The following is a 27,052-nucleotide window of genomic DNA, read 5'->3' as shown; positions in this document are numbered from 1 at the left end:
CGCCCCTGGAAAAATGAACTAAACCCAGAAATAACAGTATAGTTCTGGTCCTCATGCTCTGTATCCTCAGCTTCATGTTGCAAGGGACTAAGTGTGAGAACACATGACTGTTGATTATAGGTGACATGCAGGCATACTGATAAAGAAAATTGTTCTTAGACTTTAGTGTGTGAATGGAAACATGTGGAGACAAACACCTACAGCAATCAGTAATTCTTTAAAAAGTTGTTACTTCTGGATGAATGCTGCTAAGATTTGCAATTCATTTGGTCACAGCAGGTTTTCAAAAAGAAAGTCTGGGCTTTCAATAATTAAGAGCATTTTCCAAGACTCCAGTCAATACATAAGCTAAGCAGAACAGTAGATTAGTCTTCACTTAGCTTTGTGCTGAGACAAGTAACATATATAAGCAGATTAGCATAAAGCTAAACAAGATATGTTCAAAACCACAACGAAATGTGTATACATGCTCTTAGATACAGCCAAAAGTAACCACAGGCCTCAGCTTGTTTGACCCACATAAAACACAGGACGTTCCTGAATTAATTCTTGTTTCGATTAACATATGTTGGTAAGAGTAAAGATCCACTTTGAGAGAAACAGTATTTTAGACACATGTCAAATTCTAAAGAGAGATTATTTAAGTGGCCTGTCACTTAAGCTATTTGAACAATGTTCTTTGAACTTCCAAGGGAAATTCTCCCCTTCAGAGTAACAAAAAAATACCAAGCTAATTCAACTCTGCCTGTAACACCAACTCTGGGAAGAGAGAGAATATTTAGCATTTTATCCCATCTAAAATTGCTTCCTTAAAACAGAAGAAATTTTCCTTTACGAATCTCTGTTCCCTAGCCACAGAATGTAACACAATTCAACATAACTTGCTTGTTTATATAAAAAATAATCATTTTTTAAAGCCAAATGAATTACTGGTTATTTCCCACCTACCACAACACACAATATTTTAAATTAGTCAAAGAATAAAACTTGCTACAATTGCAGAATCATACCTTTTTCACCCATTATAAATGTTTTGATTTTTTTTTGTCAGTGACAAGAAATACCTTTCCCAAATTTCCTTGCTGGACTGTAAAGAATTACTTGTAGGTTTGTAAAGTTTATGACTTTGACAGATCTGAAGTTATTACTTCTATGCCATCTTTAGGGGCTTTAAGAATAATAATAATCAGAACCACTATTTTTCTTATTTAGGTAAAGCTATACACATTTTTAGTGTTGTAGGAACCAAAATTGTCATCATGTAAGTGCAATAGTGTATACTGGGATTTTTGGTACCTTAAGTGCTGCACCATTACCTTTCTTATGTTTCTTCAACAGTGTGTATTAATGTTAGACATAGCATTACACATTATACACAATGCTTGTAGCTCAATACTTCTGTCTTATTAATACTTTTCCGTTATTTTTCAAATTTCCATTTACTCTATTATCTTATATTCTTGCTAAAAATGACAATCACTCATGTCAATCACCCTCTATAGCACGTGGTAAGAATATAAAGACTCTAGCTGATCATGTCAATATTAAAATAGGACAAATATGTTGCTTTGGCACAGTAAAGTCACATCCAGACCACAAAAGATCGGATTATGTACAGACAACTCCCCTTTTCACCATTCCTTGGTATGCTACCATTTACACATACTCTACAAGATGAAAATACAAACAAAAAAAGTTTCTTATGAATGTATTTACTTAAAATGAGGAATACAGGAAATTAGGCACATTTGAAATTAATAAAAGCAGAGACCAGAACTCTTTCTTTCATGTAGATATTGCAGACTTACTGAATTGGAACAAAATGTTTGACAGTTTGTGCAACCAACATCTACACCTCAATTAGTTTTAACTCTAGACCACATTAAGGCATCTTAAATTCATTTTTTCTACTTTGACCTAAGTTAACTACTGTTCAAGTGTTTTCCTAAAACACTACATTTCTCAGCTGTAACAGCATCTGTCATTCTTGGCTTGGAAGCAAGCTCTTGTATGAATGTGAGCAATCTTTTTTTGCTTCTTTAGAAATGCAGAGTATGTTCAACAACTGTACTATGGATCTATAGGAATCTAAAGCATGTGTTTGAAGTAATTCAATGCATCTCTCAGATCATGATCAAATATGGCATGCAATAGGATTAATAAAATAAACAGCATACTGCAGTATTTGGTACTCTTACTAAGATGGAAAATAAAAGCACAAATTTTGCAGAGAGAAAAGTAATTAAACCATATATTAAAGGGAGAATTATAACTGCATAATCATTTTTCTTTTATTTAATAAAGAAAAGTCTATTGCTATTGCAAATATTTTTGTCAGATTCTATACTTCAAATTACAACAACAAAAGTAACAACACTTAGTGTTTGGTAGTCTCCTATGAACTCCAGTTTTCACAGCTAATGGCATGTACGGTTCCCATTCCATATTTCTTATGGACTTCAAATTAGTTTATGAGGCTTCAAAAAAAAGAAATGTAGAGGTTGAGACTGTTCAAAAGAATACCAAAGAGCAAAATAAACCTAAAAAAAACCCCAATAAAGTAAAAAAAAAAAAAGACCATTTCACATTGAAATTACTCAGGAAGAGAAAATAAAACTTTCCACAGTACTATCTAGAATACATTTCACACCCTGTGATTGAGAAACCATGCTGCCATTTATTGCCCCTGTGTTTCAATAGTAAAACTTTGTGTGTTTGTTGGATTGTATAAAAATATAAATGTTTTCCAACGCCTTCTCAAAGTATTATTGCTTCTATAAAGTATTATTAGTTCTCAAAGTACTACCATTATTAGCATGCAATAAAGATGAATTTTCTGAAATTGTAATGTGAAAAAAATGACAAAAATAGCAAAAGGAAGAGATCTTTAACACAATTCAGTTGGTAGGGCTAGAACTCAGATTTTTTTCATAAAGATCTAGAAAACCATTTATATGCATCAGTGTTGTATTGGCAAAACTATTCTTCCTTCATTTGGCACAATCACATTTCAGTTACCTTTTGTTTTTTTTCTTATTTTAGGAGAGTCTCCTTCATAGTCCCTCCACAGACACATAAACTTTTATATTTTTATTTTTATTTATTTTTATTTTGGAAGAGATATCATGGTTCTAATTTTCAAAGAAATTTAGGTTAGTATTTCAGAAGATTGTTTTTAAATCGTTCATTTACTATTTTAACATTAATGTGGCAGTAACAGAAAATTACTACTTTCTAACCATATTTAAAGATAATTGAATTGATATGAAATTTGCACACATGCAAGATCAACAACCTTTAAAAGTGATCATACATTTACATATATAAATTTATCTGACTGACATTTCATAGGAATGTACCAGCACACTAATAAATGCTCTGAGAGTTTGTAACATGAATCATACATTACAATTTATACTGCTGGCATCTTGGCATCAATTTGAATATACGAAGATTTATTTTGTAGGGTGGTAAGTGGAGTAGGAAGGCCAAGGCAAGTAAGTACAAACACTCCTAGAACTGCAAACATGATGGAAAAACAATAAGTACTAATATCGTAAGAGAGAATTTAAGCATGCCTACTCATTTCACAGACGAGCTATAATACATAGGCAAAATATTAAAGGGTGGCAGGCAAGTGAAAGGTGAGCCTATTGTTTGAACTGTAACATAATTTATACTACCCTCTTCCTAAAACCCAGAGTGTATTAAAAAGACATTCTTACAGACCAAACATTTTCTGTGTATTAGGACATGGGATAGTCCATATGACTAGCAATTAGCAAAACAAACGTGATTAAAATCTACGTATTTCTGAAAGACAAAAAAGTAATATTAGTCAATGTTTTCATAACAATTAAATCTGGCAAGCTGCTAGATAAAACGTACAGAAGTTAAAACTTATGCAAGTTAAAAGATTAGAGAAAATGGTGTAATTTGTTTTATGATATTTGATAAGTAGCCAATACAGGAAAAAAATGCCTTGACAGGTTTGTATGAACTGTTAAATGACAAAAACAAGGAAAGAACTTAAAAGTATTTGCACTTTTCACAAATGTTACTTTCCCCCACAATCCAGTAATGCAAGTTCATATTGATTAGCATCACACATCAGAGCCAAAATTATAATTTTTGAAACCTACTTTATTTCTTTTTTTAGCAATCCAAATTTTGTATGCTATTGACACATAATTGAATGGCTGAAGATTTGAAAAAAATATTAAAAAATATGGATTAAAAACATGTTTCAGGAATTGCTGCTTAGGCAATCATATCACATCTCAGTCTAGAGAACGCTGTAGAAAAAGAAGATGGGACAGGAAAACAGGAATAAAACCTATTCACAGCCAATCTATTCTTATCTCAGTAATATAAAAATGTTTTGTATTTCACATCAACTGAATTTTGCTAAATTCAGTTCTACAATGCTTCAAATGCTTCTTTTATGAAAGTGCTGTAGGGTTTAAATTTGTAGAGATTCCTTCACATCCATACCTTTTGACATACCTTTTACGGTATCGTCATACTTAGAAGTCATACTACTTACAGCTTCTACGTTAAAGACTCCATTGTTTGCTTAGATTATATAGTTCATGACCATGTACATTTAAGACCACTAAGGTGCAAGAAGGGCAGAGCCAGGCTTTTTTTCAGTGGTGCCCAGTGACAGGACCAGAGGCAAGAGATGCAAACTGAAACACAGCAGGTTGCATCTGAACATCAAGAAACACTTTGTTTTTTACTGTGAGGTTAACTGAGCACTGAACAGGTTGCCCAAAGAGGCTGTGGAGTCTTCATAGTTGGAGATATTCAGAAGCTGTCTGGACATCATTCTGGGCAACTGGCTCTAGGTGGCCCTGTTCGAGTGGGGTGGTTGGACCAGATGACTTTTGGATGTCTCTTTCAATCTCAACCACTCTGTGACTTTTTAAACCTAAGTTTAGAAAGGCTTAGGCATCTACCTGTAAGTTAGGTCCCCAGTAAGAATGCTAGAAACATAGTCACTGCAGTCAAAGGGTTATAAAGAGAACCCTTTGCAGCCCTGAAGCAGCAACCTTTATTTGGTCAGCTGAACAGCTCTCCAAACCTCACTGACTGTGCTTACTAAGTTTCCACTAACTATAATGATATCCTAGATGTTTACAACTCCTAGGTAGTACCCCTGCTGAGTATACTTACATTTAGATGAGTTGTACCTTATGTTGAGTACTTCGAGCAAAAAGATTGCACATCTTCCAGAGTGATGTGCCTCTCAGGTATGCTGGAGAGTGCGACGCTTACATTAGTAGCATAAGCAAAAAACCAAGTAAGAATGCATATACAAACCCAGCACTTAAAGCAGGGCTAGAAAAAAGGTGGTGGCTCTTTTCATCCAGACACTTAGAAGACAGAACAGACTAAGGAAAAGAATCTAGATGCATTATGATGTCAGGATAACTGAACTGCTAACATGATCCAGCTATGCAAAAGACGCACAGTTCCAGGAATCCCATCTAATGGAAATTATGGTGTCATACAAGATAGAGCAGGAAATTATCTGAAACATTCAGAATTCCCGTTATCTGCATTGAAGGAAGGTCAGGATTAAAAGAAATGGCACTCAGATGTTCAAAAGAACAAGGAATCTGTCCCATGAGAAGTTAAATAAGCTACAATCTAAGAAAATAAAGTCTGACTAAGATTTTAAGAGCGCAAAAACATATTTAAAGACTAATGCTAGCATCAGAGCTCCTTGTGATAAACAAGGGGAAAATAATCTTAGAACAGAAATTACAACTCCATTTGAACATGACAACTAGAACAGTTTCCACTAGGAATAGTAGAAATCAGAGTTTAATTTATGAAAAGATGGTTACATGCAATAATGAAAGAATGAATGATCCAAAAGGCTCACTACTTTCAAAATTATATTTATAAAGTTTATAGGTAACTACTTTATTGCCAATATCCACATTTCTAGGCTTTTTGGTTTTATTTTTAATAACAGAAAAAGAAATGCAAAAATGCAATTAACAGATAAAAAAATCTAAAAGTGATATTTTAATTGCATTTTTATAGGTTTTTTTAGGACTTGAATGATTTGCTTTCAGAACAAAAAATCCCCCAAATCTGTTCATTTTGCCTCTTTTGTGACATTTTGCTTAACTCATGCATTATGTATATCAACACTTGTTGCAAATTATTCTGGGCAAATTGACATAACTTCTAGGTAACCTGTTTAAATAATTAGGGAGACTGAGAGGGAAAGGACCAAGGTCTTGAACTTCCTGGGTGAGTGCTCAAAGCACACTGCAGAAGAAGCAAGTTTAGCCATTACCTCCTCTTCTAACAGTGCTCTGGACGGAACTCAATGCTTTTGAATGTTAGCCATGATCTAATAAAAATAGGCCCTTCAGGGACTTGAACAGAGTTCAAGCACCTCCCTACTCATATCAAAATAAGTACTTAGTTTTCCAAACCAGGAGACTTCCGAGCATGCACATGGACTTCTACCTAGATGTGCTCCAACTTGGAATGCAGATTGATTTGAAGTGCCTCAGAGGTTAGGTGGTGCTTTAGAACAGGAAGCATTGGTAAGACTTCAGTGGAATCTAGTCAAGGAAAATCTGCCAACAGTTATCACTATGACAACCTGTTGGAAAGCCATTAGCATGTGCAAAACCTATACTTATCAACTATATATCACATTTTAAGTACAGTGTGGTGGGTTGACCCTGGCTGCATGACAGATGCCCAAAGCCACTCTATCACTCTCCTCCTCAACTGGGCAGAAGAGAGAAATATAATGAAAGGCTCGTGGGTGGACGTAAGGACAGGGAGAGATCACTCACCAATTCCCATCACAGGCCAAACAGACTCAACTTGAGGAAATTAGTTTAGTTTATTACCAATCAAATTAGAGTAGGATAATGAGACATAAACCCAAATCTTAAAAAAAAAACCCAACACCAAACATCTTTTCCCCACCTCTCCCTTTTTCCCAGGCTTAACTTCATTCCCAATTTTCTCCACCTCCTCCCTGCCAGCAGCCGAGGGGGAAGGGGAATAGAGGTTATGGACAGTTCATCACATACTGTTTCTGCCACTCCTTCCTCCTCATGGGAAGGACTCCTCATACTTTTCCCCTTCTCCAGCCTGGGGTCCCCCCCCGGCAGACAGCCCTCCATGAACTTCTCCCACACGAGCCCTTCCCACGGGCTGCAGTCCTTCCCACCCTGCCCCAGCGTGGGTCCCCCGCGGGGTCACAAGCCCGGCCAGCAAACCTGCTCCAGCCTGGGCTCCTCTCTCCAGGGAGCCACGGGTCCTGCCAGGAGCCTGCTCCAGCGCGGGCTGCCCACTGGTCACAGCCCCCTTTGGGTGCATCCACCTGCTGCGGTGTGGGGTCCTCCATGGGCTGCAGGTGGGGATCTGCTCCGCCACTGACCTCCATGGGCTGCAGGTGGGGATCTGCTCCGCCACTGACCTCCATGGGCTGCAGGTGGGGATCTGCTCCGCCACTGACCTCCATGGGCTGCAGGTGGGGATCTGCTCCGCCACTGACCTCCATGGGCTGCAGGTGGGGATCTGCTCCGCCACTGACCTCCATGGGCTGCAGGTGGGGATCTGCTCCGCCACTGACCTCCATGGGCTGCAGGTGGGGATCTGCTCCGCCACTGACCTCCATGGGCTGCAGGTGGGGATCTGCTCCGCCACTGACCTCCATGGGCTGCAGGTGGGGATCTGCTCCGCCACTGACCTCCATGGGCTGCAGGTGGGGATCTGCTCCGCCACTGACCTCCATGGGCTGCAGGTGGGGATCTGCTCCGCCACTGACCTCCATGGGCTGCAGGTGGGGATCTGCTCCGCCACTGACCTCCATGGGCTGCAGGGCACAGCCTGGCTCACTGTGGGCTTCACCACGGGCTGCGGGGGAATCTGCTGTGGTGCCTGGAGCATCTCCTGCCTCTCCTTCTGCACTGACCTGGGTGTCTGCAGAGTTGTTGCTCTCGCATCTCACTCCTCTCTATACTGCTGTTTCTGCAGCAGGTTTTCCCCCCTCCTTACATATGCTATCACAGAGGCACTACCACTGCTGCTGATGAGCTCAGCCTTTGCCAGCTCTGGGTCTGTCCTGAAGCCGGCTGGCATTGGTTCTATTAGACAAAGGGGAAGCTTCTAGCAGCTTCTCCCAGAAGCCACCCCTGTAGGCCCCCTGCTACGAAAACCTCACCATGCCAACCCAATACATAGAGTCACTGCATATTTTGTTTAACAGTGATGTCACATTTAGAGCCCAGGAGACTTACATACATTTTATGTTACGGAAACAGTATGGTATATTATCCAATTTTTGTCTGTCCTTTCTGCCTTTTTCTTTAAAAAGGCAAATACAAGCTTCCTCATCATCTGGGTGTGGTAACTCTTAGGAGAGTTACTGTAAGATAGCCAAGATAGCAAAATTTGAAGGAGCGTTGTATCTTCCTACCCTTCTATAGTTTCATTAACTAGATCTAATCCTTTGTATAATCGCAGCTGTAGACCTACATAATCTCAATGAACTTCTGTCAATCAAAATATTTCCAATCATGAAAGACAGCAGAGTCCATTTTAAAAACAGAAAAGCGGGGCGGGGGGAAGACAGCATATAAAGTATATACTCCACAATGAAAACATTCAATTTTATGACCAGTATTTGACAAATGCTTAAAGATTCTGCAATTGGAAGAGGACTTGTTAAAAATGATGGTAAAGCATAAAAGCTGAAAAATCCATGAAACTGTGAAGAGTATATGTTGAACTCATTTAACTCAGAAAAGACAGATGGGACTCATCTTACTTAGTTTCAGATGTTTACAACATGGATATCTACATCTAAGCTTGTCATGTAGCCTCCCTTTATAAGTCAATAGAAAGAAACAAATACCTTACAGATATGATTTAATCCCAACACAGGCATTTAAAGTTAGACAAAACTGATGCCAGCCAAAGTGAAAGCCATACTGAAATCCATTTTACATTTACTTATTTTTCTCAGAAACTAATGTTTGAACTCATCTAAAATCTAACAGTACATTACATTAAAAAAATGCTTCAAAAAGAACAAAAATTTCTGAAACAATGGTATGAATGAAACAGATCTCTGAAAATGGATGTTCAAGGGGTCTCAGTGTTAGAACTGTAGTATGTTCACCTATTGAACTGTAACGTTCAATATTACAGTTAGAACTATAGTATGTTCAATCACAGTATGTTCACCTCACATATGGCATACATGAACAAAATGCATGCCAAATAAGTTGTTACCATCAACAAGATTTACAGTTTCCACCTCTGCCAATAGTTATACAGAAGTAACTGGATGGGCAGAATGGAAGAAACGGACTCTGTCACCATTCCCAACACATTGCCTTCCACTCACCCCATCCCTTCGTGCAACTGTTTTGCCTTTGCCTGGCTTAGACCACTCTTCCAGAGACAAAGGCAGGCAAACTGCACTATATATTCTACTCTCAGATGAATCCCTCTCACCAAAGTTTTCATGACTGCTGTCTCTATTACCTCTTTCTTTATTCACATTATGCCTTTCCCCACTCCTCATCTTTATTCCCCACTCCTCATCTTTATTACCTTTCCTCTTTTGCCTATGATCAATCTTCTGCAAGTTTCACAACAACTTAAGACATAATAGGAGAACAATTTATTTGTATTTGTCTGAAAAATAAAATAATTAAGACTCTCAATCCCTAAACTAACTTCTACCCCTCCTTTTTTCCATTTTTCCTTGATGAAAAGTTAACATATTTAAGACCAACTGGGGGGAGGGGGAGCAGAAGGAGTTTTAAATAGGCTTCCTTCATATGTTATAATACACAACTAATGGAAAAGAGATTCCAGGAAATCTTTAATTTAAAGACTTAGTTATCCAGGTTTTGAATGTTTTCCCCATCACCTTCTGAGTCTAATAAAAAGCTAAAGAATTTTTTCAGGGTTGTAATTACAGTAAGAACTTTCTGATAGCATGGTGTTACATTGTGGACAACATACAGATGGGTAAAATTGGAACAGAGAATAATCATGGACTTGCAAAGTTATCCCTACCATGCATCTTAAACTTACCAGACAAATGCTGCCAACAATCGGAAAAAAAATCAAGGTGGTATTCAAATCTGGACTGTAGAAATGTGAGTATGTCTAAGCGTAGGTATCAACATGTAAGCAAAGTATCTAAGGTTCCATTATAATAAATGTCCCAGATGCCAGGAAGCCACGACAAGGAAGTTAAAGTAAGAAATATTCTTTAAGTAAGAGATAAACTGTCTCACAAATTGAACACTGGTGATTATGTGTTGGTTTTTTTTGGTTTTGTTGGTTGTTATTTGTTAAAAAAATGTAAGTATGCCTGGTCTGCCTCCCTCATTTTCCTCCCACTCCACCCCCATTACTCCTAAGTCCCTTTTAATCATGCAGTTTAGTCTTTAGTTCTTTACTAATACTTTAACTGTCAAGGTAACGTACTAGGAAACAGATTAAAGTGTGGAATGGCATATATAACCATAAACAATATCATATTAAAACGGAGATGGCGCTATATTTATTTTGAAGGAGTTGTAAAATTGAAAAAATATAAAATAAAATATAATGACATTTTGCAATATTTAGATCCTATACCTGAAGAAGACAATCACTTGCATGGCTAAAATACTCAAATTTACCACACTTTGCCTGTAAACCTTAAGGCTTTTTCGCAGAAGTATTCTCCCTATTTTACAAGATGGTTAAACTAAAACATACTAAAGGTAAAAACACCACACAAAATACAAATAAGATCTCTGTAAATGCTTTTCAGCTTATCACAAAGGACACTTCTGCATTCTGAAAGGTCTATTCACAGTAATCATGTTAGTAAAATATTCTTTGGAAACTGTTTCTAAAACTGGATGTAACATTCATTTACATGTATCTGCCAAGTTTTTAAATGTTTTAGAAGCTAAACTAAAACATGTTCAAAATGACTCATTGTGGTACCAGAATATGTACTGTAGGAAATAAGAACTCATTTACAAGTGGGAGAAATACACTCACACTTCATCTGTGGGAATTCACTAGACTTCCCTTCCAGTAAACATTATATTTTAAAATAATCATGGAAAATATGTTTCTTTTAACTGAAGTTTATGAAAAGATTTAGACAGCTGGCATAACAAAAGAGACTTACAAAGATAAATGTAAAAACTCTCTTAAAAAATAATTCATAAATAATTCTGCCAAAAGATATCAATTTAGCAATAAAAAAGGTTGCAATTATTTTTGCTTACTGTAATGGTAAAACTAAAACTGTTTAATACAGTTGCTCTGTATAAACAGATAACCATTTAAGACAAAGGACAAAAGGATAATTTGATTATTTTACGAAGTAAGAGAACGTAGCCGAGGGAGAGCCCTGGCAGGCAAACAAATAACCATAAGGTAGCTCTTTTCCAACATGCACCATGTCAATTACTTTCTCTTCATCTGTACATTTCAATAATGCAAGTACCTTGCAGCAAATGCACTACTTCAAGAATTTTTCTTTCTTTGAAAAGAGGCATTCATCTGGCACCAAGAAAATAAACCTGAGATTTACCCCATGTATCTATGTGTATAGAATACTTTGAAAAAAGCCCAGAACTTTGACGTAACACAGAAATTGGACCCAGATTTCATAACCTGTGACTGGGAACAGTGTGTCATAAGGGACAAATCTAAAACCAAAAAACCAGCCTCACTAGCTTCTAAAAGGCACACCGCCTGTAAAAACAAAAACAGCCTAGATGAACATGCAACAGACGAAAAAGACACAGTATTTTCTCACCTGGTTTTAGGTCTAAAAATCTTAGAATTAAGGTATCAATTGAGGCTTCTCTCCATTTAATTCTGGGCATTTCACAGGGGCACAGGATTACATCAGTCACACTGTGGTCATCCTCTACTGTTTAAAGAAACAGTCTATATTGAGTATACTCAGATTCAAGAGTCAGTTAATTGCCTGAAGTGAGGGGCATATGAAGACAAGAGAAGCACTAGGGTTTCTAATTACTTTCACCTACTTATAGTACCATTTTGCACCAACAAAACTTTATCCCCTTCCCATAGGGTTTTCAATGGGACAAATACTTCTCCTCTCTACAGCCCACAATCAATTCTAGTGATGCCAGCAATGTATCCAAGGTAAAATGGGAAAATGTAGCTTTCTGAAGCATCTGGAAACTTATGATCCACTTTATATTTCTGGAAAAGAAAAGGTTAAGATCTCAGAGAAATCAGAGCAAACATTAAGCAAAATTTCAGAAGGGATGAATCAATGCACTTATATATCTGTTTACCCATGGCAATGAACACTTTCCATGAAACAATTAGCATATCCATATAAACAATTCCAGATGGCAAGTTCCACATCAAAGATTAATCTAGATTACATACATATGCATTCCGTAGTATTTATGTTAAAATACCAGCCAAGAGCTGCAGCATTTTGACAATACAGCCAGTATTTAAATTTTAGAAGATATACACAGATAGGCTTATAAGTGCAAGTGTGTACATTTACATTTTATGTATATATTATGAAATCTAATATTTTAGGAAAAGACTAAATGACTGATAGGTATAAGCATTTTACATAATGCCCAGGCTTCATCTCAAAGGAACCTAAATGATGTTTCTAATACACTTACTTCTACAAGTGCTCTGCCATTTGATAGAAAAAGTTTACTTCCCTTTAAGAGAAAGTTTAAGTTATGCTGCCTATACGATTATTTATTCTGTGGGTGAGAAGCTGGCATAAGCTATGGCAATTTTTTTGCTTCTGGAGTACCTAGAAGGGGCATACACACACAATCCTTACCCTCTCCATACTTCATGAAGGCAGTCTGCAGGTGGCCTGCACAACTTCGTTTTCAGTTGTCAACATTAGTTTCCTTTTCAAGTACAAAAATCTGCTGTTAAACAGGGCTTACAAGAAAAGGTCGGGCAGTGCATGTTCACGTGAGCAACATGTATTTATGTATTCTGTCTAGTGGCAAGACATATAGAAGATCTTTATTGCTTGTAGTAAAGTCGCTTGATTCACCCTTTCATATGCACCCTTCCATTCCATCTCTGTTGGGTTTCTTCATTTCCTAGGTTCTCTGTCCTTACTGCCTCTCATCACACTCCTACCACAAATCCTCTCACTAATCACCAGCTACCATCAGCAGCAGCCCAGCATATCCACTTCCATGCAACGCTTCCCTCAGAGGCCCATCCAGAACAAACATTCCCATCTCACTTCGGCCTTGCTAAAGTTCTGTTTGTAAGTAACTTTAAATATAAACCCAGCTCACACCTATAGGCTCACTGATATAAATAACTCAAAGTAGTACTACCCTTTTGGTGTCCCCATGCTTCAAATGTCATACCGCATCTAAGAGCCACTATGCCTATATAATGTTTGGTAAAAATGCTGCTATCGTCACATTACTACCCTACAGCTATTCAAGGATCAAGGTATTCCTTAGCAAGCTCTGAACTCTGGTTAACTACGCATTGAACATTAATTGCATGTTCATTTGCTGGTTTCACAGAATATTCTTACGAATTACCCAGACAGTCATATAAGTAGACAGAATTATGCCTTTAGATCATTTAGCTAGGAACACAAACAGCTGTAAAAATTATCTAAATAGCTTTGCAATGAGTAAACTAAAGGACACGTCCTTCCCACTACCCAATATGTGATGGAACAGTTCAGTGCTGAAGGCACGTAGTTTCAAAGAAAATTTACTGGTCTCCCTGAATGTAAACAACTCTCTAAGCCAACCTTGACAAAGTCTGGGATACATTCTTGAGGAAAGCTTGCCTAGAAACAAGACCATACACAAGGGAAGTCAGCACTACAACTCTGGTCTTCCCATTCTCTTCTCATCAAGGCACTGGTCACCAGACAAGGCAATCTCATGATGGCAGAAAACAGCAAACAGGCTGCCAAGGACTTGCATGATTGTTCCATCAGTTATGAACGGTGGTTTCATCAGTTGTGAGCACTACATATAAGTATCATATGTCGCTCTCTTTTGGGAAGTCCTCAGTATGATGAAGATTAATTAGGCATTAGACTAAGGCAAACAGCTTGTGGCTTATGGCCTAAAAGTACCTTGGCTCACTGATGTACATTGTTTTGGTAGCATGTTCATGAACACAGTATGACAGTCCTTCATTTATTCATTTACAAATGGACTAGCTACTACCCTCAATTCCAGAGCAATATGTTACCATTTTCCTTAATCAGGAGAGTGAGTTACATGAAACAGGTATCACCACCGTGCAAGTGAGGACCAGTCTGAGAACAGCAGAGCTAGGCTTACAGTTATACCTAACATTTTCTCAACATTTTGAATGTGACAAGCTCTGGGCAAAACTCAGCCCAAAGCACACTCTCATAAATATTAGTCTTCATGACTAACATTTCAGAGTTTCCCATGAGTTTACCATGAGGTCTGTAAGATTACAAAGCTGTAACTTCCTTCTCAAATCACTTAAACACCTATTTGGACAGAGTGTTCTCCAACAGTTTGTTTTCCAGATATGAGTAGCATCACATCCCTTTCCAGAGGCTAAGCAGAATGTAACCACAGACTCTGAATGTAGTTGCAGAAAACAATTACTATAAAAAGAAAAATGTTTTGGTTTTATTAGGCTGAAATATAGTATTACATAAATAGCCATCATTTGAATATTAGAATTTTTGTACAGCCATACAGAAAATACAATATGCCTGTTCTGAAAAATTTAGCTTTTGAATAGGCATTACAATACACAGTTTTGGTAGACATATGCAGCTCACAATCTCTGCATGTATTTACAGCTATGTTGTGATTTCTGTGTTCTTCTGTATTCTAAGAATCACGTACTTGGAGTTTCCTATAAACCGGTTCTTTTCTCATCTGCCATTGCAGTGTTAATGTCTTGGGTCACCTAATGCTGTTAGGGGCTTCACACACAAATCATCATCCTTGTGTCACAGAATGCCTCTTTGGAGGAATTTATAACTGCTTTCAAATTTGTTCTCAAAGGACATGATGCATTTTCAATCTTTCCAGTCTAACAAAAAACCTAAGGACTTAAAGAAAATATTTACTTTTAGGTACTTAGTGTAATAGCCATCACTTAATTTTAACATTTTGCCTTTACTAATCTTAATGTTTTAAGATTAAGGCATTTTGGCTAGCAGGAAAGGAACAGGTAAAAAGGGAATTTCAAGGCTTAAGGAAAATCTTTATGACATGAGGATATGTTCACATTAAAACTTTCCCAAAGCATCCTTCAGAGGCTAATAATATTTTGTGAGAATTATTTCTTCAGAGCTGGGGAGGAACTGAAATAAAGAAATTTCTAGAGCTATAAATATAATTATTGAACATTCATTGCACAGTAAGAGAGCAAACTTCAAAGTTTGCTCCAGATGTAATGAAGCTCACAAAGGTCAGTCATCAGACTAATATCATTTCTATAAGCCTTGACATTGATAATTCTACAACACCAAGACAGTTACAGTTATGAGGTGACTGGTTACAGCTTAAAGCACTCATTCTAGAAGAAAACTATCTTGGCTAAGAATGTAAAATTTTGAGATCTTTATGAGGGAACAACCAAAGACAACGAGGCATACCCTAGCAAATGTGCAGTCTTCCTAACACTACTACTTGTCTATTTGATCAAATCAGTTAATTAGGTATTCTCCTTCTGTTTATTAAAATGCAGTTTAGAATCATCCATTAAGATGTAAACTCCAAATAAACATAAGCTCAGGAGAACAGGGAAAAAAAACAAGAGTAGGAGCCTCCCTAGTCATTTCAGTGGAAATACAGGATGCATAGAATTGTTTTGTTATGGATTTCAGTGATGCTTCTACAGCTTGGAAACAAACTAGACCAGTCACCTAGGAAATAGACTTTTTTCCCTGCTTCTCCATCATTCTATCACTCCTGGTCCCTTTCCTGCCTTCCCTGCATCGATTGTGAACTTCCAAGAGCGTGTCTTTCAGCAATTTCCATGACGCTCATGGAATTTTACCCTTTTAGCTATACTTTGTACTTAAGTTCTTCATCAGGAGAACAAGATGAAGGTAGTTTTTATGGGAAATGTGTAGTAGTTACTTTGGCAACGGCTGAAATCTAGACAAGGTCTAACACTGACAGTAAAGGGCTCAGCTTTATTCTGATAGAAATCCTAAGCATTATCAAAATTACACATATGTATCATACTATAGAAGTCATAAATGAATACAGAAGCAGCAAATTATTATTATTTAAAAAGTATTTTAGAAAAAACTAATGAAGTTAATTGAAATTGAAGATTTAAAGTGGTAATTTTTGAGACCTATATAGCTCAAGGGACAAAGCACCTAATATACAAAAGTAGCAGCCACGTCTAGGGAGTAAAAGGCTATGACAGTAATTTTTAATATAGGGTTATGGCAAAGAAATATTCAGTATGGATCTTCTTTTTATCGATTATTTAAATCCTCGCTTTATACAAATATTCTTGAAGAGAGAATAGGCTATTATTCAAATATTAGCAGTAAGTCCAGCACACAAATACATTGACTTAATTTTTACTTTAGAATCCTGGCACTGCAGTCAGCAACATCTGTATTATAAAAACATGTTATTAGAAGGGGCAAATAATTAATTTTAATGTTTCTATTAACAATTAACATATAATGTAATAAATTCTAATTGAATAATGAGATTCCTGCATAATCAGCAGAGATTCTAAATGTGAAGTGGAACATTTATTTATTCAGTAAATTTATCCAACTATCTTCTCATCTAAGACAGTCCTTTAGGTTTGTCTGCAATTAGTAATATATAGGGATCTTAATTTCATCTAATTTAAACACTCATTTTATGAACAGGATTGATCACTTCTCTGTCACCTACAAAGTTTAAGACAAATGACTAAAAATCAAATAGCATTAATCTCACCTCTAGATTTAATTATAAAAAGCACCACAATTACAAAGAACAAAGAAAACAGGGGTAAAGAGACAGACTAAAATTATAAAGATTAACGGATAGACTAAAAGAAGTCTCCAAAATATATACACAGCTTGCAGCTGACTGGAAAGAAATTAAATAGGTAAAGACGAACATACACAGAAGTTTTTGCATACTTTTTTTAACCTATGAAGCACAAACAATTGCTAATAAGAAATGTCAGTGACTTTTATTCTATTTTGCTTTTTATTTTAGAAGGGCATTTCTAAATAGAAACACTAAAAATACTCCTAAAGATATTTTTACCTGTAGCAGACTATCCATTAAAAACCTAATAGTTTTAAATACCTGAGTTATATACATCAATCTACAAATGTTTGAATAATAACCAAAAATACTTTGAAATCTTCACAGAACAAACCTAAGGCTCTTAAATATTTTTTCGTTGCCATCATCCTGACTTTACTCAACCCAACTATAAAAACATTGTTTAAAAATGCCCTTTCATCATCTGTGCATATTCAAATAGGATAAAAAGAGTACATATTTAAAAATATCCTGTAACCTCTTAGACAAATGCAGGAATTTGAACCTCCCATTAGCTTTTACAAAGCTTTACCAAGGTGTTTTTTTTTTTATAAATAGCACCCACTGCAAAGTTGAAGGATTAGTATTGCCATAACACAATCTTCTTGAATACTCTTTTTCTGTTTAGCACATACCTATTTTGTTTCTTCTAATTTTTCTACACCTCTCATTTTCTCATTACAAAAATAGGAAAAGAAAAATCACCTTGAGTACATTGTGAATGGCAATCAACTGCAACAGAGTACAATTATTTTTTTTGTCACTAAGGAAAGTAAAATTTTGTAAGTTCACACTATCTATGGATTTCCCTTGTGTTCCTGGTAATTCTGGAATTTTAAACCCAGCTTCCACTAATAGACTAAGCTGTAGATTCCTGAAAAAAGACATTAAACTCCTTAAGTTCTAAATGAAGTGAACAATCAAAGCCAAGAGATGGCTATTGTAGGCAACCCCTAAGGTGAAGTGCTCTTTTAGGAGTTCATCCCAAATTAGACCTTAGAGTCCACTTTGAACAAAGGAATCACTTCAGTTTTATGTTGCACCTTACATGAACAAGAAAATTTAAGCAGCAGGAAAAAAATGATAGAAAACCAGCATGTATTTGTTCTACTTTTTGGTGCTGTTCTTTTGTTGTTGTTTTGTTGGGTTGGATTTTTGTTTTCAAGGATAAGGGAGTAACAGATTAACAGTCAATAGTCTAAAAATAACACTTCAGGAATATTCAAGAGAAAGAAAAGTTGGAACATATTTAGTATGTATGCTTTACTATGTAATAAATGATGGAGATGTTATGGAATTGTTCTCATCATTCAACCCCTAGACACTTCCAACTGAGGTAATAGACTTTTGAAATTAGAAAAATAAGTCTTAGTCAAATTACCAGCAGTTTAAAACAAAGTGAAAATGTTTCCATTTGGTCATAATTTTTTTTAGAATATGTGTGACATTGACCACAGCTTAATCCAAAACATCAAATCAGTTAAGTTTTTTTCATTGTCACGAGAAAATGAAACATAGATTCTCACACAGAATTTAGAGCTATATAATAGCAAAGAAAGAAACAAAATTTATACCAAATGTCATAGTGATCTACTCAGAGGTTGAAAGTGTAGATTTTCTCAATATAACCCTTTCATTAATATTATCATTTTCATATTTTCTTGGCATTTGTAAACAGCTGTTTAAAAAAAGCTATCACAAACATCAGTAAGAAAAATGATAATAACTGCACTTGACTAGAAAATTGGGTATTAGTTACACTGCTGATCACAAGACTTGCCAGGGGCTTTATTTAACTACCATTCAGGCCAGTCAGCATTCCACATGCTTCTGAAGCTTTCAAACATGTTTGTTTATATAGATTATGATACCAGTGGTAACTACGATGAGTCACCTTGTTTTCATTAAGTAGAACTAGCTGTTATAAACACTTAAATATAGAATCTAACACCACAGGTATTCCTTTTTATCTTAGGGGTTTCCGGTGACATTAGAAAATCTCTTTGTTCCAAAGAACTGCCACATGTCAGTCCACAGTAAATTCAGAATTTGGGGTCTTTTAACTTCAGGTGTTTATTCCATCTTATCATGCCAGTCTGTTGCCTTGCAGTTCAATTACATAGATAATTTGGAATGCATAAAAAGTCAACTGTACTGTGGTTAGAAGTGAGGTAGTTTTCAAGAGACACACTTACATGTTAAAGAACGGAAGCACGGGTTTTCCATTTTCCCAAACAGAATTTTTTTTCACTGAAAAGCATAATCTTCTGAGGAATAATCTGCTTCTTTGAACTCCAAAAAACAGTATTAATCAATGAGGAAAGCAGAGTTCTACTTAATTGGAAAGCTTATCACCAGAAAAAGCTACCATCTACCAGGAGGGCAGACGCATAAATGTATTAAATAAGATGACAACAAATGACATATTAGTAACTTTCCTTTTTTTCCCCCCCTCTAAAGCTTGTATATTAAAATCTTCTTCTTACGTTTCTGATCGCAGGGGAACTTCCCTCCTCAAAAAAAGCCACAATATGAAAAAAATGACAAATTATATGAGTAGGAATACAGCAGAAAAGTATTTTCTCCATTTTTTAAGTTTAAAAATAAATATAGTAAGAATTATAAACTTGATACTTTCACTAAAAACGAGAAAGCGCATACTCAAATTGTCATATGCCAAACCGATTTTCTAGAAGAGCTTCCAGTTAGAAATTAACTATCCACATGCCATAGTAAGCCTTATCACAGTGAAAGGTAGGAGTCTCATCAGCAACAAACCCAAGGTTGAGTCACATTATTAGCATTTCATTTTGACTTAGATCAGTTTTGAACAAAATTTCCTGGTTGTCCCCACTTAACCACCTTTGATTACCACATTTTGGTTTGCATTGTGAAGCCATCATCTCAGTTTGCTAACTGAATTCCTTTCTGAGAATCCAAGAACACCTACAATGCATTCTAACCACTGAAAGGCATTCAGCACCCTTGGGCCCATTCAGCCTGAACCAGAAGTAATCTGAAGTCAAACCCCTGAAACTCAGCACGCATATCAAGTCCTCTGACTCACCTCTTCTGCTCTAGAACTACCTGTATTGTTTCACACCACTAGTTAGCAATGACGTTCTTTCAGTCCTTAGGCAATGCTACTCCTTCAGTAACACCACCACTGCAATTTAGGAGTTATACATAAAAATCAAAAGCTTTAATTAAATTTGTGGCTATGCTTAAGTTAACAACTTTTTAACAGATTACTACTTATAATTAGAAACAGGATAATAAGACTGCTTGTAAACAGGTAGAAAATCAGTCAGTTTCCTTCTCCGTATGAATAGTACATATAGAATAGTACATTTGTATAGACGCTATATTTTAAACATGGCATGAAAGACTGAGAAGAGACAGCAGTAAGAAATGAAACGTAGCAAGTGTAACTGTTCATGACTACTGCTCTCTATACACAGTTTACAAAAACTATTAATTGAAGTCATCATACAAGAATTTTCTACTTTCAACTAAAGAAAAAACCCAACAGAACAGGTTTGGAGTTTGACCATTACTACTGTACAGTATGAAATCCACATTCTTGTTATGAGATGCATAATTATATTTGCTTGTCTTTGCAGGATCAAAGAAAAATCAAACTTACATATTGTTACTGCACTGGTAACAGCAAAAATTACTACTAGAAGTAAATCTGTAACTTCATTTAAACAAAATGTTTGTAATTCAATTTATAAGCAGAAAGCCAAAGTAGTCATTCCTCCTACCTAAAACTCCTGAAATATATAGTTATACCTTTAGATTTTTCTATATGCAGTTTGAAAGATACTTACTGTTCTAATAGTTGATCATATTTCCTTAAAGCATCCTTTTCAGCAATAACTGCTCTTTCTTTTTCAGCAACAGCATTATCTCTTGCTTCTCTCAGATTTCTGAAGGAAACAAAAGTTATTCTGTCAAGCATCTGTTAGGAAAGACTGCTTTAGTTCATGACTTACTACAGACTGATCTTAACTTCAATACCACCTTCTTCAGTTCTCATAGAATGATAAAGGGGTTCGTCTATCTGTATTCCTATTCATCACAGAGACTTTACTTCAGATTACTTTCATATATACCAGCAGTTTCCAGTTCTGAAATTTTAAAAACAATGACCAAGCCACCTATTTATATGTAGAAACATATGAATAATTCTAGAATAGTAGAACAATAAATTGCTTATTTTTTGTATGAATTAAATAAATTCCAATAATTTTGCTTGGTACTTCACTAATAGCTAGGAGAATGCTGTCCTCCTAGCTGATATGATTCACAACTTTTATGATAGAGCAGGAAAAGATTAGCTAGGGATAGAAATCCTACTTCCACATACAAACTAACTGGCTAATTAGCCTGAACATAGGTTATTGCATATCATTGCTGTCTCATTCTGGGTTCTGTTGCTGGCATCATTTTTGATCTGCATAGAACCATAAAACAAACACAAAAATTTTATTGCAATTAATCTATACTTTTTCAAATTTTTAACCATGCATCAGTCAAGACTTGCAAACTACCTGATTATTATTTCACTGACACAAACGAGAATACTATGATATGAAGAATGCTACATAATTTGTGTTAAAAAATTACATAGGTATTAACAGTCTGTTAATCTGTAGTCTGCCTGTAGCATAACACAGCAATAAACTAAATGGAAGTACTGCTCAAGGAGTGCTTATAAACTGTATCTCCGTTATTTAGTGCAACACAGTAACCACCAATTTGCAGAGTGAACACTGGTTGTTGAGCACCAGACACCTATGTTCTGACTGTTCTTGAGGATTTTACTTTACTCCTGGTTTGTTTCTTTGACTTGAACACTCACTAGCATTTGGAATATATTAGATGATCTTAAAGACTCCTTTCAATTCTGTTTCATCTGAAGGGGATCCTGTTCATGCCCTACAAATGTGGGCACAATACCACAAATCCAAGCACAAACTGTTAGGCAAGCGAAACCAGGGCAAGCAGCAATGACTAGGGGATTTCACTTCAAAGTCACATTCTTCATCTGAACTAACCTATTAATGTAAATGCAACCAAGCTCTTCCCTCTGAAGTTGTTTCTCCCCTGCTCCCCCCTAGGAGTTTTTCTACCTTAAGCAAAGTGAAATTACAGTTCCAGGCAAATTTTGAGGAAAAGAGAAAAGTCAAGATAATAGCAGCAAATGGAAAATTATTAAGCCCACGTAATGTTATCCTAGGTCATTTTAGCCACACTAAAGGTATATAATTTTTGGATGAAAGATTTTTCTGGACCAAGGAAATGGTACTTTTCTGAACTCAAAGTAATTCATATGAATAGGAAATAGTTACTTACAAAGAATCAACATCAGAATTATGCAACAGTTAACTGGCTATGAGAGAAAGATAAAATTTTCTCTAAAAACTGAGTTACTGGGCTACAGAATTTACCAATGAAATTCAGGGACTTATCTTGAGAGTAGATTCTTTAAAACTAACTCATACCAAACTATAAGAACATGGCAATTAGTGTTGTTAACCGCATTAAGATCAAACGTATTATGTCTCAGAATAGGAGTGCAATGTTGTATCCTTAAGACTAGAGTAATAGAAGTGGGATAAAAATAAAATGGTAGGAGATATACTCGTTTAGAGAATAAACTACTTTGCTTAACTGAACAACTAATCAAGTGAAAATGCAATAGAAGGAAAAAAGATACATGAGGTGCTACTTAACCAACCAGATAATAATCACAGATGTGATTTAACAAGCATTTTAACAGAGCTAGGAACCATATTAGCAACACGGCCAGTTTTCAGATTGTGTGACTGCAATTTTAAAAAAGGTAAACCACCTATATGATGGCTTCACATACAGGCCATATGGACCATCAGGTATCTAGCAAGTCTAACATACAAATGAAAGTACCCTTCTAAAATGGGACAGAAATACTACCTACAGATTCATGAACACGTATGGGGAAAAAAAAAAAAGGTGGGATGAGCAGAGGAGAAGCAGAAGCACAAGGATATCTATAGTAGCTTTTGAAATAAACCACTTAATAACTGCCATTTATTGCACTTCAGTTTACACCTCAAAACTATTCTAGAGTGCACAAATTGGATTCCAGCCAGATTGAACCAAGTCAGAAGATGTGCCCAGGGAGAGCATCTAACGTGCTCAAAGCTACTAAATTGTGTTTGATCTATGGGAACAGACTACAGCTAACTCAAAGTCCAACCTCATGCAGATATTCACATGCTCTGTGAATTCATTCATGCTTGCTAATGCAAACACAGCCAATGCTTACTACAACCAAACAAGTGAAACTGATCCCAAATAAATTTAAGAATGAAAGCATCACCTTTTTATTGGTGTGTGTTCCCACCTCCACATTTTAGCTTCTTGAACTGACTCATCCAAGTGTAAAATAAGAGCCATTAAATTCAAAGGAAACATCAAGCCCATCAGGCTTGGCAAAATGCTAGGGAGTAAGAGCAACTGAGTATTACATTAGTTTAGCTGTAATACCATTCCATGCCTTGAGCCTGAAGATGAAAACAGGATCTTAGCTTTATTTTCAGTCACAATCAGCATCTCATCACATCACACAAATTTACTGCAAACTGCTTTGCCCACTATTTAGAGTTTCATTTGTTTTCCTGTTGAGAGGCACCTCAGTCTGGGAAGTACTGTCTCACGGTGGAATTATTTAGCATTTCATAAAAAGAGCATATGTTAAAAATCCTTTTTATGCAAAATAAGAAATCAAATCTAAATTGCTTCTGAAATGTAAATCCTTATTTCAGTGAGGAACCAAACTTCCGTAAATTGGTTCCAGATACAAATTAAATATATTTCACTAGCTTTCTCAATGATACACAGATCCTTGTAAAATCTCCAGAAGAGTGGAGGTTTACCTTGTAATTCAAAATAAATGTGTATACAGGAAGTGGTGTATATGCATGTGTGTGTATATATTTTACTCACACTTACAAAACTACACAATGATGTAATTTTTTTAAAATCAGAACCTTTCAGCTGACTGGAAGACAGACAGAAGGAGTCATGTTCTTTTTTCACTCTTCTGAGTGGTAACAAAACTACCTGTCAGAGGAACAGATGCTGATGCCACAAATGTCTTTTTACTACAGTCATTTCCTGCTCTACACAAGACACTTTCAGGACATTTACAATGAAATTATAATGAATTAATAAGCACTGGTCCCATTTTAAAGAAATAAAAGGGGCAAAAAACAAGCTCAAAAAAAAATCCAGCACCAAAAGTCCAAACCCTTATATCCCAAAAGGCTTATGTATGTACCTAACACTGCATGTAACTCCATGGAATTCAACAAGATGACACACATACAAAATCAATATGCACGTCTTTGCAGGACTAGGATCTTCTTCAAATGGGAATTTTATAATAATTCACACGAAAAGAGTATTTTTTTAATCAATACTGTAAACAATCTCAAATAGATTTATTTTAGATAGGCATAAGTTTTATTGGTTTCCCTTCATTTTTTTCTGCTTTACTTTCTGCATCAACACCACCTCTTCTGGTTTCCTGGCAGTTTCAAGATTACCTCTATTCCACGACAAGTAAACCAACACATTTTGTATTAACTAACTAACGCTATACATCTAAACAAACTTTGAACCACTAATGTTTATCTAGAAGTCAACTAGGATTATAACTAAGCACAAAACAGTACAAGTACAAGCCATTTTTGCCCTAATTAGGTTACTGCCTGTATCTTATCTACCTGTTTTCACGTTCATACATCTCTTTTGAAGTGCTTCTTAGTTGCTCCATTTCTTGATTTGTTTTCAATCTTATTTTTTCCAACTCTTCCTGCAGTCTCTTTTCATATTCTGTTTTATAGTGATCTCTGGAACAAACAAATACACAACATGGGAACTTAAAATTAATTACACTGGCCAAAATATCAAAACTTCAGGTACAGCTGTACAAGTAGAGCAGAGAGCTTCCTGATTTTACATTCTGTTTTAATACTTATTCATTTTCCTCCCAAATTGCTTGAAATACATATTAGCTTATTTGTCATACAAACTGAGTAAAAAACAATAGGAATAAATAATATTTAATTGGGAATAAATAAAAGCTTTCTGCATCCTGTTTATTTTTTAAGAAAGTAATTTGACATTGATTAATGATGCAACATTATGCTTAACATTCTTCCAAAAATTCTTTGTCAGTCTCTACATGAGTGTTTATATTCATTAACTGCTTAAAAAGAAAAAAATAATAATTAGTTTCCTCACTTTCCAAACTTTTATAGCTTCTTCATCACTGGATAAGGGTTGGTTAACTTGCTAACTTACAATACTGCTATGCTACTACAAGACTTTGTTGTATACTATTTGCACCTCAAACGAGCAAAAAACATCACAAGCAACACTGAAGATTACATGCTGTGGAGATTTGTGAAGTCAAAAAAAATTTCTAAGATTTGGGAATTTATCCTGTCAATGTGACATACAAATTAATTAATTAAAATACACATGTAAGCTTTTAAGCAGCAGATATCAGAATATTCCAGGATAAAATAATTTAATTTTAGAGTAATATTGACATGTTTTTACAACTTTGAAGCCCGTGACAGATCGCAGGGAAACCCATGAAGAATTTCTCCTACAAAACCATAAAAAAAGGTTTATCTTGTAAGTACTTAACAGCTAAGGAATGTTAAAATTTTATAGCATCTAGTTAATGTTCAAGAATAATCAATCAGCAATGAAGCAACTGATAGAAATTACATGTTTGGAAATAAAACCACGTTTATGAAGAAATATGCATTTACAAGCCTTTTAAGCTTTAGATTTCTTCTGATTTCAAACTGTGATAGCCCATAATTTTTAGAAATCGCTACTTGAGCTGGTTAAACACTCCTCCACGTTAAGTAAAAGCTCCAAAATATTTAAATGTCAGAATGCTTGCTATACAAGTTTCCCTGTTTTCTTTTTATTGAGACACTGAATTTCAGCTGACCTTTCAAGGCAAAAGTAAATTTATCCCCTCTCCTTCCTCGATCACACCACACTACAGCGAAATACTTTATGAAGATCTTTGATACAATGAAAAGTTTATTATAAACCTCCCCCCCCCCCCCCCAAACATTAGAAACATCTAATATTCTTTATGTGTTATAGGGCACAATATGTAGGCAAAAAAAGAAAAAAAGGAATGCTAATGATCAGGACCTCTGGATACAACTCTTATGTGCAGAATCAATGAGCAATACCATTTTCTTGGTACTTAGACAATTTGCTAAAATATTCTGTCATAGCAGAAATTACACCTTCCCTCCCATAGCAAGACTGCTGAAAGTCAGGAAGGTTCACTGAAAAACGTAGAAGAATGTGGAAAAGTTTTGAACACCCACAGTGATGTCACCAGAAGACAGTTTGAAGTGACACCTTATCTTTATTACGATGACTAAAATAAATAAATTGTGGAGTAAAGGGCATATTCCCAGTATATGTTGACTGCTCTTCCAATGCCTTTTAATAAACACCAACTGAGTTGCTGCTGAAGCAAAGGACGATCCTTTGTGATTTTTATTCCTGACTTGCTGTTATGGTCTTCTGCTTAAGCAGCAATTAAAAATGTGTTTGCCTTACCAAGTTGTTTTGTCTTCTTCAGGCTGCAGGATTTAATGAGCTTCTTTCCAGGCCTACTATTAGTAAGGCTTTATATTGTGAATAAACTAAACACGATCTGAGCATCTCAATGCAATGAGGGACTGTGTTTTAAGATTGAACATATAAAGGGAAATAATTTTTGTTGGTCCGTGCTTACACATAGATTCCAAAGAACTGTAGCTATGAGCTTCTGCCATTCATCTTGGCACAATCTCAACCTATTTTGAAGTGTGTCTTAGTAGGTACAGTTTCCTCCTGCTTTATTTTTGTACCTCTCTAATTTATCTAACAAA

The 27,052-nt window shown here is 35.8% G+C and overlaps 1 protein-coding gene across 2 annotated transcripts in view; it reads right to left on the bottom strand.

Annotated features, from left to right (window-relative positions):
• The window catches only part of PIBF1 (progesterone immunomodulatory binding factor 1), a 121,369-nt gene that overhangs the window by 65,587 nt on the left and 28,730 nt on the right, over positions 1–27,052 (bottom strand). For both annotated transcript variants that reach the window (XM_056329179.1, XM_056329180.1), the window contains 2 exons: positions 24,860–24,985; positions 20,915–21,013 (listed from right to left, as the gene is read on the bottom strand). In XM_056329179.1, the coding sequence (XP_056185154.1) occupies positions 20,915–21,013; positions 24,860–24,985 (225 nt within the window). The remainder of the gene's footprint in view (positions 1–20,914; positions 21,014–24,859; positions 24,986–27,052) is intronic.

Source organism: Falco biarmicus, chromosome 2 (assembly GCF_023638135.1).
Source record: "Falco biarmicus isolate bFalBia1 chromosome 2, bFalBia1.pri, whole genome shotgun sequence".
NCBI classification, from domain to species: Eukaryota; Metazoa; Chordata; class Aves; order Falconiformes; family Falconidae; genus Falco; species Falco biarmicus.
The sequence above is the reverse complement of the archived record's forward strand: the minus strand, read 5'-3'. Positions and strand labels throughout refer to the sequence as shown.